The sequence below is a fragment of the Nanorana parkeri genome, unplaced genomic scaffold (assembly GCF_000935625.1).
Source record: "Nanorana parkeri isolate BGI_ZX_2015 unplaced genomic scaffold, ASM93562v1 scaffold59, whole genome shotgun sequence".
Lineage (NCBI taxonomy): Eukaryota > Metazoa > Chordata > Amphibia > Anura > Dicroglossidae > Nanorana > Nanorana parkeri.
In genome coordinates, this window is record NW_017306327.1 from 1,342,174 (window position 1) to 1,361,079 (window position 18,906).

The 18,906-nt window shown below is 45.9% G+C and overlaps 1 protein-coding gene across 1 annotated transcript in view; it reads right to left on the reverse strand.

Annotated features, from left to right (window-relative positions):
• Window positions 1–14,545, reverse strand: part of AFF1 (AF4/FMR2 family member 1) — a 124,635-nt gene extending 110,090 nt beyond the window's left edge. Inside the window, exon 1 of the mRNA XM_018576201.1 lies at window positions 14,351–14,545. Coding sequence (XP_018431703.1) covers window positions 14,351–14,367 — 17 coding nt within the window. The 5' untranslated portion in view covers window positions 14,368–14,545. The remainder of the gene's footprint in view (window positions 1–14,350) is intronic.
• Between the last annotated feature and the right edge of the window lie 4,361 nt (window positions 14,546–18,906).

Consider the following 18,906-nt stretch of genomic DNA (forward strand, 5'->3'; position numbering starts at 1 on the left):
CAGCTCTGCATGGGCGGGGGGGTGTGGGGGGGTGGTAGTTTTCTGTTCTTACTTCCGTTGCAAAAGGAGCTAGCTACGGCTCTAAAGTAAACCACAGCCTTTAAACCCTGGCATTCACTAGAACCTTAGAGTGCAGAACAATGAATAAAAGGCTTTCACATAACAATACCACAACACTACCTGCATGTGTCCAGTTTTCTAATTGAGGTTTCTCAGGCAAAAGAAAATCTGTACTGATGCAATTTTTGTTTCGTTTTAAAGAAGTACCCTGAGCAGAAAAAAACAACTCTTCCAGTGTGGCTACCCCTGCACTGCAAGGGTTAAGTGCTCATTTTGGTCTAGGATGTATAAAAAAAAAAAAAAAGAAAGATATACCTCACCCCAACCTCGGACTCACCTGGCTGCTAGACCGCTCCCTGTAGCCTCTCTCCCCTCCACTTCAATACAGTGTAGCTGTTGCTGGACATGATGGCTCACAGGTTTTTAAACAGCTGGAGGGGAGTGGGAGCGAGGCTGTAGGTACCCATCTAGCAACTACATGGGTCTAGGGTTTGAGTAAGTAGATTTTTTTTTATTTTACAACCTAGAGCAAAACAAACGCCTAACCCTTGCAGTGTAAAGATAGCCCCAGAGTTCATTAAGCTTTTCCGGGATCAATACTGTAAATTAAGCTCAACGCCAACTTCTAGTAATAGTTAATGCAGTTATATCTTTTCCATGTAACTAGTGCAAGTACCAGCATGTATGTTGCTATAATTTCCTGTATGGCAGCACTCATACTGGGAGAGGGAGGGACAGCACTTGGAGCCAATCATGGTCTGTTGTAAGTACATGTGCTGGCAGGAGAGAGCAGAGATATGAACTCAATCAATCTGCTGGTGCATCTTCAGCAACCAATCAGAAGGATAGTTAGTTTTACCAATGTTCCTGACCAAGCTGTATGGCTACTGCTGTAAAGGTAAAGGATATGGCTGCACAGTCTGGAAGGGCTATCCAAATCACAAACTGGCATCACAGAACTACAAACCCTTTTGGCACATAAACCAAGATCTATTCATGTTAATATGAAAACATTTATTCTGATAGAGCTGTGTCGCAGTATTATCTGTATATAACAACTGCTTGCACACTTCGTAACAATGATTAAAACTTATAAAAACAGGGATATTGGAACATAAATTGCTAAAAATATGCTTTTGATCACAGATGAAACGGTTGCGTTTATGATAATTTTATTAACACCTAAGCAGCTTCAAATGCAGTAATTAGCTTATATACAAGAATTTCAGTACCTGCAACTCATTAAAAGTCTACACTAACCTTTTGCTTACTCAAAAGTCATAGCATCATATGGTAACAACCTGTGGAGTCAACAGACACATTCCACAACCACAGTTTGGTGTCACTTATGATATGTTTATAATAGGGTGTATGTTAGACCTCAGTGACCTAAAAAACACATGTGGGTGAATGTTTTGGAGGACAGAAATGTAGTTATGTACCAACAATGAAGCTAAAAACCAAAAATGAGTCTTCTGAATTTTACATGCATTAGTACCACTCCATCTACATAGTAACAGACCTGGAATACTAAGGCTCCATTTACATACAGAGCTTGCGGAAGACCGCGCAGCACGCAAACGCTAAAAATCTTTCATCTGTACAGATTCCGCTTGTTTACGGCTATTACTATATCTACGAACGCAAGGAATCCGTTTAAAAAAAAAAACAAAAAACTGTGCTTGGACTAATTTGCAGGCCAAGTGGTTTCGTACCTCGCAGCAAAAGTCTTAACAATGCACATTAAAATGCATTGTTTTCTAGGTTTAGAGTGCCTCCCCGCGTATTCGGCTGGCCGAATATGCGCAGACAACCGCTCCTGTGTGAATGGAGCCTAACACTGCATGTATGGATTTGGTGTGGTAAGCAAGATATTAATTTATTCACAAGTAGTCAATTCTAACCCCCCCCCCCAATAGTTTGCAAAGGCTGCTGCATCATATCTAACAGATGTTCTCAAAGTTCTATGGCTTGAGGGCTCCCCATGAAACCAGCCCTTCTCTACTCCAAATAGTGAAGCCATTTTATTTATTCCATGGTACTCAAAGTTCTATGGCTTGAGGGCTCACCATGTGACACGTTTCCGAGACCCTCTACCCATCCATTCCTTACACTGAAAACATCAATCTGTGGTTCTGTTTTCTGTCAAGCTACTTTTACTTTCTTCCTAGGCTCTTATCCACTGTCCTTTCTTTCTGCCCCAACCGCTGGTCATCCATATGTTTTATCTTCTGTTCAGGTTTTTTTTTTAAATGTTTAAATTGCCTTTGAACTTTCATTTTTCACAGTCGGTTGTGCGGTTTAGAATTTCCAACTGTTCCTGCATTGGCCAGCTCTGTTACCACATTCTCCACTTAGTTGCAGCACTCCTTTCCCATGTGCGCTTCATGAATACAGATGAATACACTGAGAATACAGCTTCTGGAATTAAACACTGGAGAAATAATTGTCCAGAGTAGGTTCTTAAAAAAGTGCCAGTAGTTGGTATTCAAACCAGTAACATCTTGGCTACCAACAGACTTTCCTAACACCAGAGGAGAAAGTCATTCCTCATCCTGCATACTTGGCGACATCAGCTGCATGTGCTTTGCCTCACCATCTTTACTGCTAGCAGTCAGCGTTCCATCTGCCTAATGTCTATTGAGAATAATGCTTGACGGAATGTAGCTGATAACCATATGGCACGCAAGCACACTTAACAGATCACTGAAGGGCTGCTGACCACAGTTTAAAAGTCTAAAGAAAAAAAAAGATAAATCAGGATGGACTACACACACATCACACTCTTTTTGAGAATCCATTTGGAAGTCAATGACACAAGCACCAAGATATATATGAAACATGCACAAGGAAGGGAAGAGGACGTTCGGCTTATGGCACAAACCTGTAAAAAAAGGCTCTCACATTGGGGCATCTCCTAAAGGGGGGTCATAGAAAACAAACAGAGCAGATGTAGCAAGCTGGTGAAGTTGGCAGAGAGAACATAATTTGTCAGGGGACGGTCTCCTCAATCCGGGGACTGTCCCCAGAAATCGGGAATTAATGTAGGGTCGCAACAACTAATCGACTAAGTCGATTATAAATCGATGATTGAAAAAGTTGTCAACATTTTCAATCATCGATTAATCAGCTTTCGATTAGTTGGCCCTGTTCACGGCCTCACTCACACTGCGTGCCGCACCTCCTCCCCGCCTAACGCTTGCCACTGCCAGACCTGCCCGCCCACATCCACGCTCCACACGCCGCTCCTCCTCCTGCCTCACGATTGCTGCTGCCAGACCCGCCCGCATCCACGCTACACACGTTGCACCTCCTCCCTGCCTCACCCTTGCCACTGTCAGACCCGCCCGCATCCACGTTCCACACGCCGTACCTCCTCCCCGCCTCATGCTTGCCACTGCCAGACCCGCCTGCCAGCATCCACGCTCCACATGTCGCACCTCCTCCCTGCCTCACCCTTGCCACTGCCAGACCCGCCCGCCAACATCCACGCTACACACGCTGCACCTCCTCCCCGCCTCACCCTTGCTGCTGCCAGACCCGCATCCAAACACCGCACCTCCTCCCCGCCTCACAGGCATCCCCACATCCACGATCGGCACAGGGACGTGGGGAGAAGAAGAAGTAGGGAGGAGCAGGTGTGGGGGGATGACAGCCGCCGACAGTCCCGATCTCAGAAACAAGTTGCTGGAAGACTGCTCGGGTAAACCTGCTTTTTCCCACACATGGTGCTCTATAATGTATTGCTGGGATTTGTAGTAACCTATAGCTGATGGTACATTGCACTGTACTGTATATATTATACCATCAGCTATAGAGGACTACAAATCCCAGCAATACATTATACACTGTATGTATAAGGTATTGCTGAGATTTGTTGTATTCCTATATAGCTGGTGCTATTCTGCATTGCGCTGTATAATATATTATTGCTGGGATTTGTAGTCCTCTATACAGCGCAATGCAGAATAGCACCAGCTATATAGGAATACAACAAATCTCAGCAATACCTTATACATACAGTGTATAATGTATTGCTGGGATTTGTAGTCCTCTATAGCTGATGCTGTTCTGCATTGCTGTATAATGGTATTGCTGGGAATTGTAGTTCTCTATAGCTGTTGGTAGTCATTATTGCTGGGATTTGTAGTCCACTATAGCTGATGGTATTCTGCATTGTTGTGTAATGTATTGCTTGGAATTGTAGTTCTCTATAGCCAATGCCATTCTGCAATGCTGTACAATGTATTTCTGAGTTAGTGGCAGAACTACCAGGATCACAGCACAGCCCTGACGAGGCATCCCTCCACTACCAGTGTGCTTTACATTTCCTAAACAGATAAATACATTCACACTACTGTTACATGGATGGCAAAAGTGGCAGACAGGGGCAGGGAGAAGGCGGGGGAAGAGGCAGAGCGGGAGGGGGGCCAAGTTGCTGCACCATGGGCCTCTGGGTTGTACTTGCCCCTTAGGCTAAAAGTTGTCCCTAAGGGGCTGATTGCTTCTTATTTAGAATATAGACCACAAGACAAGGGGAGAGTTTTGTTGCTCACAGAGAAGAACTGCACAGGGCGGACAACACAACTTAAGATTTTTGTGCAGAAGAGGCAGAGTGCACAGGAAGTTACAGGCTCCATAGCTTCCTGGCAGAATCAGTAGTTTTCTGGGTTTTTTTTTTTTTTTACATTTATTGAACAGATATAACAAAACACTTTCAATTAGGGATGCACCAAAAGTTCGGCGGAAAATAGCACTTGTGGCAAATTGCCGAAAGTGCCATGACTGCCGAAAATTCTATCCCAGCGTCTGTATCCCAAAGTGTATCCTAGCGTCTCTCCTCCTCACAGTGTACCGGTCGGTGTGCCTTCTGATTCTGTGGCCCGCGCCCAGCGGAGAGGAGAGGAGGTCTCAGGAGGGCAAGCAGCAGTGACAGCAGTCAGGATGCCGGGCAATGCAGTGACAATGGTCATTTTACAGGAGGTGGAGCTCTCCTCCCAAAACTCCCGGCTCTCATGGCAGGTTGGAGAGAGGTGCAGGGCGGTGACAGCTGTCATCTTACAGGAGGCAGAGCTCTCCTCCCATACCTCTCAGCACTGCCTCCTGTGTCAGGATTGAGAGCAGTGATATGGAGGAGAGCGTTGTGATCTGCCGCAGGAGGCGGAGCTCTATTCCCCAACCGACCGCCCTGCCTCCTGTGACAGCCCATTCACGATGGAGAGCAATGTACAAACACTCAGATCAGCTGATCGGTGAGTGTTTTGTAAATAACTGGGCATACTGTGCTTACTATGTCCCAGTTCTGAATGAATGGGAAGTGCTCTACATCAATTCCTGTTCATTCATGATTGTGGACATAGTAACTTACATTATATCAACAATGTATGAATGGACAGTAACACTCAGTATAGATGCTCCCTGTTCACTCATAACATGGGCTGCAGAACTTTCATACTTTTAATGGTATATTTACTGGACCAAAAGTGAGCAAATAAGAGAAACTAATGGTTAGGGGTTACATACACTTTAATAAAAAGTAATACATCGCAGCGTTTCGTTCCAGAGCAGGTAAAAAAAACTGCAGCAGGCCCCATTTTACCTGCTCTGGAACGCATCAAAAACACGGAAAAAACGCAGCACAACCGACTGCACTGCGTGTGCAGAAACTCATGCAGATCTGCTCTGTATTTGGTGTGAACAAGCCCTTAAAGTCAGTATTACAGGTATTACATTACATCTAATCAGTCCAAACACTCCCTACAGCGTTCAGACCGCAGCTGCTTATTTCCTTCTATAGCATCTCAGTGATTCAGCCATAGCTGGAACGCTGCCCAAAGAAAGCACTGCATTGAATGCTTTTCTGCATCTAACAGGGCAAAGCATTAGAATGCAGAACAGTAAATATACTGCATATCTTGCTCACTTCTTAGAGGCCTAGATATGTGGACAGGCCATACAGGTCAGGGCCTGAGGCAGCTCCAACTAGACAGCACACAAATACTGATAGAGATCTGGCTTCAGAAAAGGAGCCTTTATACTATTAGCTCAGCTGCTTGAAGTCAAGGGATGTATACAGCAACCTTTGCTGATGCAGGCCTAACAGGCAGCCATGCGCGGGAATTCAGATAAACTTAAAATTAATTACATTTAGCTTACAAAAGCGCTGTGTACCACAAATAATTGCCATGTGTTTAATAAAACACTTCTCAACTTTTTTATTCTGTGTTACATCTCATTATTAAATCCTTAAATTTGTTTTAACGTAAGCAGTAGAGGTACCCAAATTTTACTCTGTCCAGTCTTTGTACGCTGCGCCTTGAGCTCCCTGGCAGGACTTTCATGGTGTACAGGGATGGGTGCCCATTTGCAAGAGCTCTAAAGCAGCCATAGCCTGCGCTCTGCCAGTAGCTGCAGAGTGGGAGCCTTGCTCTGTGTGGGGAAGCAGTGGTCTCTCTGCAGAGGTCCAACACACCACATACTTTGTCTGACCTATAGCTTAACAATCAGAAGAGTTCATGCTCCCTGCTGATTGGAGAGCTTTTGCTCTAACTCGGCAGGAGTGTCAGATCTATGCAGGCTGATCACTGCTTCCACACACAGAGCAAGGGTCCCCTTTCTACAGCATGCTGGAATGGAAGTTTTCTACTTAAAGCAAAATTTACTGCATTGGTGACCCTATTCCCTCGACAGGTTGGTCGTTAAATCACCTTTTGCCGAAGGGACATGTTTGAATTTCCTTGGCTGAACAGTGCTTGTAGCCAATCAGCTCACAGTGGGAGATTTATCTATCCATGCTGTTTAGCGTGGATGGAGCAATCTGTTATATTTTTTTCATTTAGGCCTGCAGGTTGAACGAGAGGAAAAAAAAATTAAACAGTGTAGACCCTTCTTTAGGCTGTCACGGTTCATAAGACTTTGCACACCTTTTGTTTTGATAAAGCAAATCAATCAAAAATCCTTATATTACCAATTCGAGTCCCTAAACTAAAAGCCGGTTGGCTGTTAAAGATGGTATGCAAAGTGCATTCATCATTGCTCTTTGAACGAGTGGTCTCCAAGATTCATTTGTACCTATGTAAGCCAGGTATGGACAAATGAATATGGAATTCAGGAGCCTGTCTGTCCAATACAGGAGTCACCAATATTTATTTTTTTAGGAGCCAGCTCCATTGACAACAACCAGAGAAAACCTCAAAAGGTTAGGTGGCAGCTGTAATTTTAGGGAACATTGGCTACCTGGCTCCTGGGATTTCTCCTGCCTTGATGTAAGGTCATCAACATTCACCAACAGGCTACATAAACAGCTCTGAAGTGAACAGAGCTGAAAAACAGCAAGCTACAGAGACGCCAACAATGCTCACATGACCATCTTGTGTGGCTGGGTAGTATCACCACATCGGGGAGGGCTGGTAATCAGACTGTAGTCAAGCCTGGGGATTAACAAACACCTATAATTTACAAGTAAACATAATACTGTAAAACAGGAGAGTCAGAAAGGTAGACGCTGCTCTTGATTCTTCCAAAGATGCAGGTATTAGTGTACTTTGTGTCACATTTAAAGAGAACCTGCTGGGCAAGAAATATGAGAGTTGTATCGCAGATTTTGTTCAAGGTGCAAGCTGCCACCCATATCCTTACCTTACTACGTAGTAGGACTCTGACCAAAAATAAGCAAGTCGGCAGTGAAGTGGAGGTCAGTGACTCAAAAAAGGAGAAGTACGACAGTTAAGACCCCGTTCACACTGGGGCGGTACAGCCGCACAGATTCGCCAACATGAACGACCCCATACATTGCTAGGGGGACCGTTCATGCGACCGTGCGATCCAAACCGCCCCCTGCACTGCATCACCCGGAAAAAACCCACAGGCAAAAAATGCAAACTCCCTGTAGATAGTGACCTGACTGGGGTACGAACCAGGGACCCCCAGTGCTGTACTACGCCACCGTCCTGCCCCACATACATTCAATTGGTATTAAATCAGGCAACCCTATTGATTTACCAAAACTATGCAATACGAGGACCTACCTAATCTTCCCATCAGGCAGGCCCTTGCACTTCATAGTTGTTGGTAGATCTAAAGGAGATTACAATCAGATTGTAAGGTATGTGTGGTGAGCTTAAAGTAGGGATGTCCCGATACTGACACTAGTATCAGTATCAGGGCCGATACCAGGCATTTTCACAAGTACTTGTACTCGTGAAAATGGCCCGATTCTTAAGGCCGACACCAGTCCTTTAAATTTTCAAACAGCAGCAGTCCGAGTTCCCGCGCTTGTGGGGGAACTCGGCAGCCTGCTGGGGACCTGCAGATAGCTGTCCATGGCAGTGCCAAGTCCGGTTCTTTATCTGCTCCTCCCCGACACAGGCACAGCCATGGACAGCCCGCACACGGACGGGGAGGACTGGGCCGGTAGATGGATGAAGGTCGGGGGGCCCAGCAGAGCACATAGTCACACCGGTCTGGACGTGAGGGAGGCCGGGTCCCGACATCACTTGTGAGATGGAATGCCCGCAGAGCCACTGCAGATGTCCACGTCGCCCAGCCCAGAGAGCGTCACGCAGCATGGTGAGAGGAATTCTGCTTTGGGACATGTATTCGCAGAGCACATGTTCCCAAAGCAGAATACATGTTCCCAAAGCAGAATACATGTCCCAAAAGCAGAATACTGTTCTGCCGTGGGGACACGTGTTCTGCCGTGAGGGACAGTACTTGGTCTTAAAAAAAGTGGTATCGGGACATCCCTAGCTTAAAGCAAATTGTACAATCTGATTGTATAGTCAGCCTAAAGTTGATTGACCATACAACCTCTGTACCATCAACTTTAGATCTACCAAAATCTAGGATATATGGCAGGTAAATCTGTGCACTACACCTATAGAAGATTGTACAATCAGATTTTAAAATGTGTATGAAGGAGTATAAAACAAATATTTGACAATTTCCTTTTTGAAAAGCTATTTGAATAAATAGGATAAAAAAATTTAAACAGGTCATCCACTAAACAGAGTTGGAAGAGTAGTATTCATAGCCCACATGATTGACAAAGGTAATATGCCATCTGTCTAACTTTTCTGGTAACCTCTACAGCCCATTAAAGTCTGTAGGTCAGTGAATGGGGGGTGGGGAGGTCAGCAGTGATATTAGAAAGGGCTGAGGGCTGTTCGCTCTATAAAAGGCTGCAGACTGGTAACTGCTCGGTCAGCAAAGCCCCGCTCACCACTGCCTGAAAGGACCAGAGCGGCTGCTTCACTCTCCAGCTGTCATGGTGCCTTTCATTGCACAGGCCAATACATAGCAAAACACTTTTTACCTCACATATTAACAGCAACTGACAAACCTTATCAGCAATGAAGAGGAATTTATAAAAACTGGAGCAGACAGAATGTGGAGTAGCTGTGCATGACAGCTTCTCTCTTCAGTTAGCTCAGTCATGCGTTAAAAATGAAATAGAGAAGCTGATTGGTCCATTTTTAAAGCTTACCTGAACAAACTGAACATGGAAGCGGATAGGTTACTATGGACAACTGCTACAATTTTGAGTGCAATGTGGGGGATCAAGTATCTGCTGCTACATATGAAAACAGGGGTGGGCAAACTCCAGCCCTCTAGCTGTTGTGGAACTACACATCCCATGATGCATTGCAAGATTCTCACAGCCACACACATGACTCCTGGAGACATGCATCATGAGATTTGTAGTCTCACCACAGCTGGAGGGCCAAAGTGTGCCCACTACTGTACTGAGAGATACAAAACAAATGATAAGCAGTGATAAAAAAAAGTAACCTTGCGTCAGTCCTTTGAAGCTATGCCCATAACCTTTAATATAAGTAAAGTATTACATGTGTCCTTACAGCATGGTTAAAACAAGACCTCACGAGTGTAAACTAATGTATATGTGTTCTCCATATATGGTAAGAAAATGCATACCCCTCAGGGGGGAACTATTTTCAAGCAGCACCTGCCACTTCCTCTGATGTAAGAGTGGAGATTCTGCCGCTCTAGACAACATTAGATCTACCAAAACAGACCCTTGCATTAAATACTTGTTGGTAGATCCAAAGTAGATTGTACGATTAGATTGTAATGTATGCGGTGAGCTTAACACAGCAACGTCACTACAAATGTAATACAGCAGTATCTCAACTTTGTGATGTCATGTACCCCTTTTTTTACAGTGAAGTGTCAGTACATGAAAAGTACCCCCAAAAGTGGTCGAAAACTAAAAAGAAATATGCGTTTCTATATTGAATTTCCAAAAGTTCTCTCCCACTCACCACATTAATGTAGAAGTTTACTTATTGCAGATGTCCGTAAGATGTACTTCCTCCATGGACGGACAATTTCACTCAACCCTGTGAAAATGCACTTCTCTTGTGTCACAATTCTGAGTCTGCCTTCACCGTCTGAACAATATAGCATTATCATTACTTGCTGGAAGCAATGCATTATGGTAAATGGAGTCTTGAGCAATCGAGATTGCATCACATCAAGCAGCAGGGAAAGAGAAGCAAAGCACACTGGGAATCCAGGAAGTTAGTGAACGTGATGGACATACAGACTGCCAGCTACTTAGGAGACACCTGTATGTGCGCATCCCCGTGTTGGTGCGTGTGACCTGTGTGCATCCCTAAGCACACACATCAAATGGCAAGCCATGCCCCTGCTCTCTCCTACCATAAGTTTGACTGACAGTAGCAGGAGCTAATGGCTCCACTGCCCTCAATACCCTCCTCCCAACATCAAAGTTTGGGGAACAGCAGCTATCTCCCTGGACCCAGCGGAGGTGACAAGGGGTGAAAGGTAAGTGTTTGGAGCTGGGGGGCATGCAAAAGGTACTTAGGTGCAGAGAATGCATTAACATAAAAAACCCCTAGCCTTTAGAACTACTTTAAGATGAAAAGCTGGAGTACCCCTTATGTCTGTTACTACTCCTAGAGGCGTAGGAGTAGTAGCACATTGACAACCACTTTATTATAAAGGATTATTCTGGTTTTTAGCAGCTCTTTAGACATAAGATAGCAGCCTTCCAGAAATGTGCAATTCTAGTCAAACATACATTATCTAAAGCTGCCCATACGTCTAAAGTTCACAGCATCACAGGCTAAACAAGATAAAAAGCTTGATCCACACTACAAATCCCATGAGGCATCTGTCTCTGGTAATCCTGCCTGTGGCTGTGAGAATCTTGCAATGCCTCGTGGGATTTGTAGTTCCACAACAGCTGGAGGGCCAGAGTTTGCCCACCCCTGTGTCTATCGGGAGATAATCTCTTCACAATCATATCATGGCCATACGCGTTTAGAATTACAGCCGTTTCACCGGAATCATCCAAAACAGTTGGCGGTCCTGCCAACGCGACAAAAGTCAATCACTCACCCGACTTTTTTTGAAGGAGACAGGTGGAAAATTGTTGGCTGAACAGTGAGAGCAGCCAAATCAGACGCAGTCACTGTTCAGGTATTCTGTCAGAGTCAGGCTCCAGCTGTCTGAATCCAATAGCCAGCAGGGCAGATTCCCTCATCCGTGCTATGTAGTGTGGATTTCTTACAGGCTGAACAAATTCCATCTATAGGTATATGGTCAGCTTCGCTGACGATTGAGGAGTATGCAATCACAATCAGCGGTAGTGTTGTCATTTGAAGCGTTGTATAAATGTGAGCTGCCAGTAACATCACCGCTCACATAAATCTCAATCAAAATAACTTTGCTGACATGGCACTTGCCTAATCTTCCCCAGCCCAAGCATACGCCAAAACCCAAATTCTTACAGAAAGCGTGGAATGATAATACTCCCAGCTCTAGTACAGAGGAGATAATGATATATAAAAGGGCAGCAGTTACATCAAGCTGAAACGTCAACGTTATACACAAGTTATGGCAAACAGTTTGATGTGTTTTCTATACACAAAACTCAACTGCTACAAACAAGCCTAGATTTACCAAATCTAGGTTATAGCCGCACCTACCTAACCTAGCCAATCAGGCAGGCCCTTGTATTACACTGGCAGTTCACCATACACCAGAGGTGGGCAACTCCGGCACTCCAGCTGTTGTGAAAAACTACAAGTCCCATGAGGCATTGCAAGACTGAGCCACAGACATGACACCCAGATGCAAAGGCATGTTGGGATTAGTGGTTCCAAAACAACAGGATAGCTAGGGTTTGCCCATCCCTGCTTTTAGGCATCATTCACACCAGGTGTGGGCAAACTCTGGCCCTCCAGCTGTGGTGGAACTACAAGTCCCATGAGGCATTACAAGACTGGCAGTTACAGGCAAGACTAACAGAGGCATGTTGGGTTTTTATAGTTATAGCACAGCCACAGCTGCCCACTCCTGCCATACGCATTACAATCTGACTGTACAGACTGCTTTAGATCCACCAAAACGCCATAATAGGAGGGCCTACCTAATCTATCCAGTCTATGTGCAACCATTTAGGCTGGTCTTTGTACTGCATACTTGTTGGTCGATCCAAAGCAGTTTGTACAAATCACATGTGTGGTGAGCTTAAGAGAGATTGTACAGTCTGATTGTAACCTATAGGGTCACCAAACACTTTACAATGTACAAGCCCGACTTGTTTGACTTAAACTATGTAATATGAGGACCTACCTAATCTATCCAATCATTTTATCAGGGGAGTCTTGAGGCAGGGTGTCACCCGGAGAGGAGAACGGGTGACACCCCGCCGTGACATCATCGCGCATTCTCGTGGTGTCACCATGCACGACGACGTCATTGCACATGCGCGGCCATCTTGGTGGTGGACGCCGGCAGAGAGAGGAGGGGACGTTCACCCTGCGGGATGAGGTATGCTGCCGGGTCCCCTCCTCTCATCTGACACTGCGTAATATGAGGATGAGGACCTACCTAATCTATCCAATCATATTGTCAGGGGCATCTTGAGGCCGGGTGTGACCCGGAGAGGTGACACCACACCGTGACGTCATTGGCATCACCATGCACGACGACGTCATTGCACATGCGCTGCTGTCTAATTGACGCCTGCCGGCGGCCATCTTGGTAGTGGTCGCCAGCAGAGAGAGGAGGGGACGTTCACCCTGCAGGATGAGGTATGCTGCCTGGTCCCCTCCTCTCATCTGACACTGCCAAGCTCTCATTCCATAACCGAGTGCCCAACTTTTTAGAGGGGGCGACACCAAAATGACTGTCAGTCATTTTGGTGTCACCAGCCCGCACCCCCCTTGTGACGCCACTGCATATTGTATCCAATCAGGCAGGCCCTTGTAGATCTCAGCCCCCATTCACACATTAGCAGTTAAACGCACTAAAGGTTAAAAAAAATGCTTTGCCTTGCAAACAGTTTGCACTAGGGCGGTGCCTGCGTGGTACAAAAACGCACGTCCCACAAACAAGTCCTAGCACGATTTTATGGCCGGAATCTGCACGTTTGCCGCTATTACTATATCTGCACATATGTTACTGTTGGCACATTTTTCTGCGCCACCTATGAATGGAGCCAAAGGCTCACCAAAGACGTTACAATCTAACTGTACAATCAACTTTCTATTTACCAAGGCTATGTAGTGAGGACCTACCTAATCTAGCCAATCAATCTGTAACCAATCAAGCAGGCCCCTGTACTGTATAGCTATAGGTAGCTCAAAGGCTCACCATACATGTTGCAATCAACTTTAGATTTACCAAAACAATATTATGAGGGCCTACCTAATCTACCCAATCAGACAGACCCCTGTACTACATTGTTGTTGATAGATCTAAAAGCAGATTGTACAATCAGATTGTAACAAACATGGTGAGGTTTAGAGTAACACAACTCGACTGACACTAGCATCAGCCAACCCAGCCTGTCTGGAAAGCCAGGATCAGGCAGGGAGACAAGCCAGCCATGTTAGATGTAAGCAGGGTTAATTGCTTGTGGCTTCCTCAGCCTCCCTGTTGCATTGCCACCCTTTGTATGCTTGCTGCTGAATACTTCGAGCCATATACACACACCTGTTGACTATGAGAGCTCGGATCGAGCTTTCAGACGATGTGGAATATACTTTCCAATTGACACATTTGAAGTAGTTGGAGAAAAGTGGATGTGACAAGACAAGTGTCACATTACTGCTACCCAGATGGGTTAACGTCTAGCTCTCTCCTCCCCCATTCAGAATGGAGCCCGTTCCCTATAATTAGTTGGAGCTAGGAAGTGCAGATGGCTGTATTGGACGGACAGTGCTGCGATCACAGCCACCGACCGCAGCTGTCAACACACCTACCGTCCAAAGTCGGGGACACACTGGGGATCGCTTACCTGGACTGGGCAGCCATAGCGAAGTTTGTCACAGCAGGCGTCCAGTGTCCATGAGGTTGTTGGCTCTGTCCTACCCAGGCGACCTCCGAAATTGGCTTTGCGCCCTCGTCTATGACTCGGCTCAGTTACATTATTGTGGCTGGAAATTAATGTATGTATCCGTTGCTGCACAGCGCTCCCCCGCTCCTGTGTTCACTTGCACGTCTCTCCCAAACAGCAGCGCTCCGTCCCCCGAACCCCGCCCACCAAGCGTTGAACGACACGCCCCCTTCGCTCAAATCCCTTGCAGCATACGCCCCTGCATGGATGAAACCACTCCCAGCGTTTACGGGGGGGGCGTAGAACAGAGAGAGCAGAGTAAAACGGGTACTAAATTTACTCAGGCTATAACGGTAAAACATTATTTTGTTAAAGTTCGTTTCTGTGCGGAGTTTGTTTAAATTCGTGGTGTGCAGTGAATACTAATTTTAACACTAATTCGGCGGGTTGGATAATAGTAGTACATCCCGTGCCGTAGAAGGACTTGTGGAGCGGTGTCAATAGAACTGCGCTGCGATTGGACGCCGTGTGTGTTGGGGGGCGGGATTAGAAGTAGCTGCCCTCCAGTCACAGGGGAGATGTGCTCTCAGCTGGAGCTTAGGCGACGCATCTCATTGGGGGATTCTAACACTGGCACACGACTACAGCGAGAAGTTTTCCCAGCTGCAGTGCAGGCTATGAGCACATTGACATAGGTGTGCTGTCAGTCATCTGCACTTTGTTTTTAGGCTAGCCATGCACATAGGATAACATAAGACTTCTGAATGAGCTTTCATGCAAATGCATCTACATTACAAAGAGTCACTTTCTGGGAAAACCTATATTAACATGTTGTTATAACAACCAGATGTTATGAATAGAAGAATAAAGAGCAATGACACAATTTAGCTGTTTCAGGTCTTTTATCAGCAGTCAATAACAATAACGTATAGCAGTCTTAAGTTACAAACTTCACTGAGCTGAAACAAATCAAATATAATTAAAAGCATATTTCAAATTTTGCACAAAAAAAATAAACACACCCATATTGCAAAAAAAAAGAGAAAATATGCATCTATTTTTTTTTGCATTGGAGCCTGCAAAGTATTGCAACTGCAATGAGCAGATGTCAGGTCCAGTGCTCGGGCTCCTTTCGACTGTTCCTCCAGCCCCGGGTTGGTATTGAGCTACCGACCTTGGCTTTGGGACTGGAAGAAGTTATAACTGAACTCCAATTGCAGTGATGTCATCACAGGCAAAGTCAGCTGCACTACAAGGACCAACATGGACGTGACGCAGCAGCTGTTAACTTACCGCTGACGCATTCGCCAAAAGAGAAAATATGCATCCATTATTTTTTTGCATTGGAGCCTGCAAAGTATTGCAACTGCAATTAGCAGATGGCAGGTCCAGTGCTCGGGCTCCTTTCGACTGTTCCTCCAGCCCCGGGTTGGTATTGAGCTACCGACCTTGGCTTTGGGACTGGAAGAAGTTATAACTGAACTGCAAATGCAGTGATGTCATCACACTTGTACTCCATTGAGATCTAGAGTCCCTGTGCCCCACTTACATAGGGTCCTTGTTGTATATTCATTTTCAGATCCTATGAATGATCCTGTGAATGAATGGCCTGGCTGTGTGGGCAGAGCCAGTGGCATTCCTAGCCCTTTTGCTGCCTGATTGCTAGGAGCTTGGGGGGATGCCGGTCAGAGCATGCCAGGTTGCTAAGTGCTGGGCTGGGAGATGTGTATAGCTCTTACACATCTCCCCGTCTGGCTCTTAGCAACCTGCGACGCTCTGGCCAGAAAGGGCACGACATTGTGCTGTGCACAAAGAGATGTCTGCGGCCTCCCCATGTGACCCAAAGAGATGCTGCCTGAGTGCACGCTGGTTGCAGCCCTGGGCAATCCAGGAAACACATTTCGGGACCGCGCAAATTGTGCACAATTGCACACAGCGATTGCCCCATTGATTTTAATGGGGTTACATCCCCGCGGCAATGGCAGGAAAAAGGCACATTTAGCTTTTTTGCGATACATGATGCGCGGCTGTTTTAGACGCAATCGTGTTCGGTTGCACGGGTTGAATCGCGGCTGGAAATCGTGCAATCTGCCCGGCATGCCTGGGGTGCCATTAGAAAATAATGGCAGCGCGATCGTTGGTGGTGGGCAAATCCGTGCGGTATTGCCGCATGGTCACGGATCACCCAGGTGTGAACCTGGCCTGAGGCAACAGCCCCAGGCTGCCTCATTAAAGAGGTGGTCCTGGGCAGAGCGTCCAATTTAAAAAACAAAACAGAGCCTACAGGGAGGAGAATCCCATGAGCCAGGTAAGTTGGGGAATGAGCGGAGAGCTGGGGAATGGCACCATGTACCATGTTACACCCTAAGTATAGGAGTAACATGGAACTGGTGTTACAGGTGGACTTAACCTTTAAGTTAAAGTTGTGGTGCCTGCATTTGTTTTCATTTTGCAGTCAACACATCTAACGCCTGGAAGGCTGCAATATATATTTAATAGTTTTTGGGTGTAGATACACGTTCAACCAAAGTTGCCAAATTAATGCAACTCCCTGAGGTGTTCAGTTGAGCAATCTCCACGTGGCGGCATTTGGAACATACACTATATTGCCAAAAGTATTGGGACACCCCTCCAAATCATTGGATTCAGGTGTTCCGTTAAATTTTCTTGCTACTAAATATTCTACGGGCAACTGTTAATTGTATTATAACAAAGTGGAAGCAACTGGGAACAACAGCAACTCAGCCACGAAGTGGTAGGCCACGTAAAACGGCAGAGCGGGGTCAGCGCGTGCTGAAGCGCACAGTGCGCAGAAGTCGCCAACCGTCTGCAGAGTCAATAGCTACAGACCCCCAAACTTTGTGTGGCCTTCAGATTGGCACAACAACAGTGCGTAGAGAGCTTCATGGAATGGATTTCCATGGCCGAGCAGCTGCATCCAAGACTTACATCACCAAGTGCAATGCAAAGTGTTGGATGCAGTGGTGTAAAGCACGCCCCCACTGGACTCTAGAGAAGTGGAGACATGTTCTATGGAGTGACGAATCACGCTTCTCTGTCTGGCAATCCGATGGACTGTCTGGGTTTGGCGGTTGACAGGAGAACGGTACTTGCCTGCATTGTGCCAAGTGTAAAGTTTGGTGGAGGGGGGATTATTGTGTGGGGTTGTTTTTCAGGGGTTGGGCTTGGCCCCTTAGTTCCAGTGAAGGGAACTCTTAAGGCATCAGCATACCAAGACATGTTGGACAATTTCATGCTCCCAACTGTGTGGGAACCGTTTAGGGATGGCCCCTTCCTGTTCCAACATGACCAGTGCACAAAGCAAGGTCCATAAAGACATGGATGAGTGAGTTTGGGGTGGAGGAACTTGAGTGGCCTGCACAGAGTCCTGACCTCAACCCGATAGAACACCTTTGGGATGAATTAGAGCGGAGACTGCGAGCCAGGCCTTCTCGTCCAACATCAGTACCTGACCTCACAAATGCGCTTCTGAAAGAACGGTCAAACATTCCCCTAAAACACACTCCTAAACCTTGTGGACGCCTTCCCAGAAGAGTTGAAAATGTTATAGCTGCAAAGGGTGGGCCAACTCAATATTGAACCCTACGGACTAAGAGGCCTGATGGCATAAATTCTCCACCTAATATGGCTGATGCCTTCTTGCAGGAATTCAATGTCCATTTCAGGTATTGGCTTCCCCGTGATGGCACTAGAGCCCCTGAAGGGAGACACTCCAGGCTTTTCCTACAGGCAAAGTCAGCTGCACTACAAGGACCAACATGGACGTGACGCAGCAGCTGTTAACTTACCGCTGACACATTCAGCACCCAACCCCTGTCTGCATGGTGGTGTCACATAATATTGAACCAATACTTTCCAGTGCAAAAAACAAACAAACACTTGAGCATGTGAGAAGATTATCTATTTGATAAAACATGACTAAACATTTTTAGTTCTATAGATTAGTTGTGTCAGTTTTGTATAGATCAAACGATTTTCTTTAGGCCCCTTTCACACTGTCCAATCAGGAGAGGATTCATGCATGGATCCCCTGCTGATCGGAACAGATGTCACAACAGTGTCTGTAATGCTGGTTCCTCTATCGTGCGATGGAGGAAAAAACATGAAATTACCGTACCGTTGTTGCTCTAAGGGGAGTCAGATGTAAACGGGTAAACGTGTCTGTTTACATCAGATCACCCCCAATCCATCACGATCAGGTCTGCTGAAACGTAACTCTAATCCTGGCCATAGTAAACGGATATAAACAGATGCCAGTCCATTTTGAACTGGCTTCCCATAGACTAACATTGGGTTTCCGATCAGGTCAGCCTGAAAAAATGAGGACCTACCTAATCTAACCAACCAATACATATCCATTTAGACAGGCACTTGCACTACATAGTTGTTGGTAGATCTAAAGGAGATTGTACAATCAGATTGCAACATGTGTGGTGATCTTCAGAAAGATCTTTCTTATAATGATCTTTCATAAACCTGCTACAATCTGATTGCAC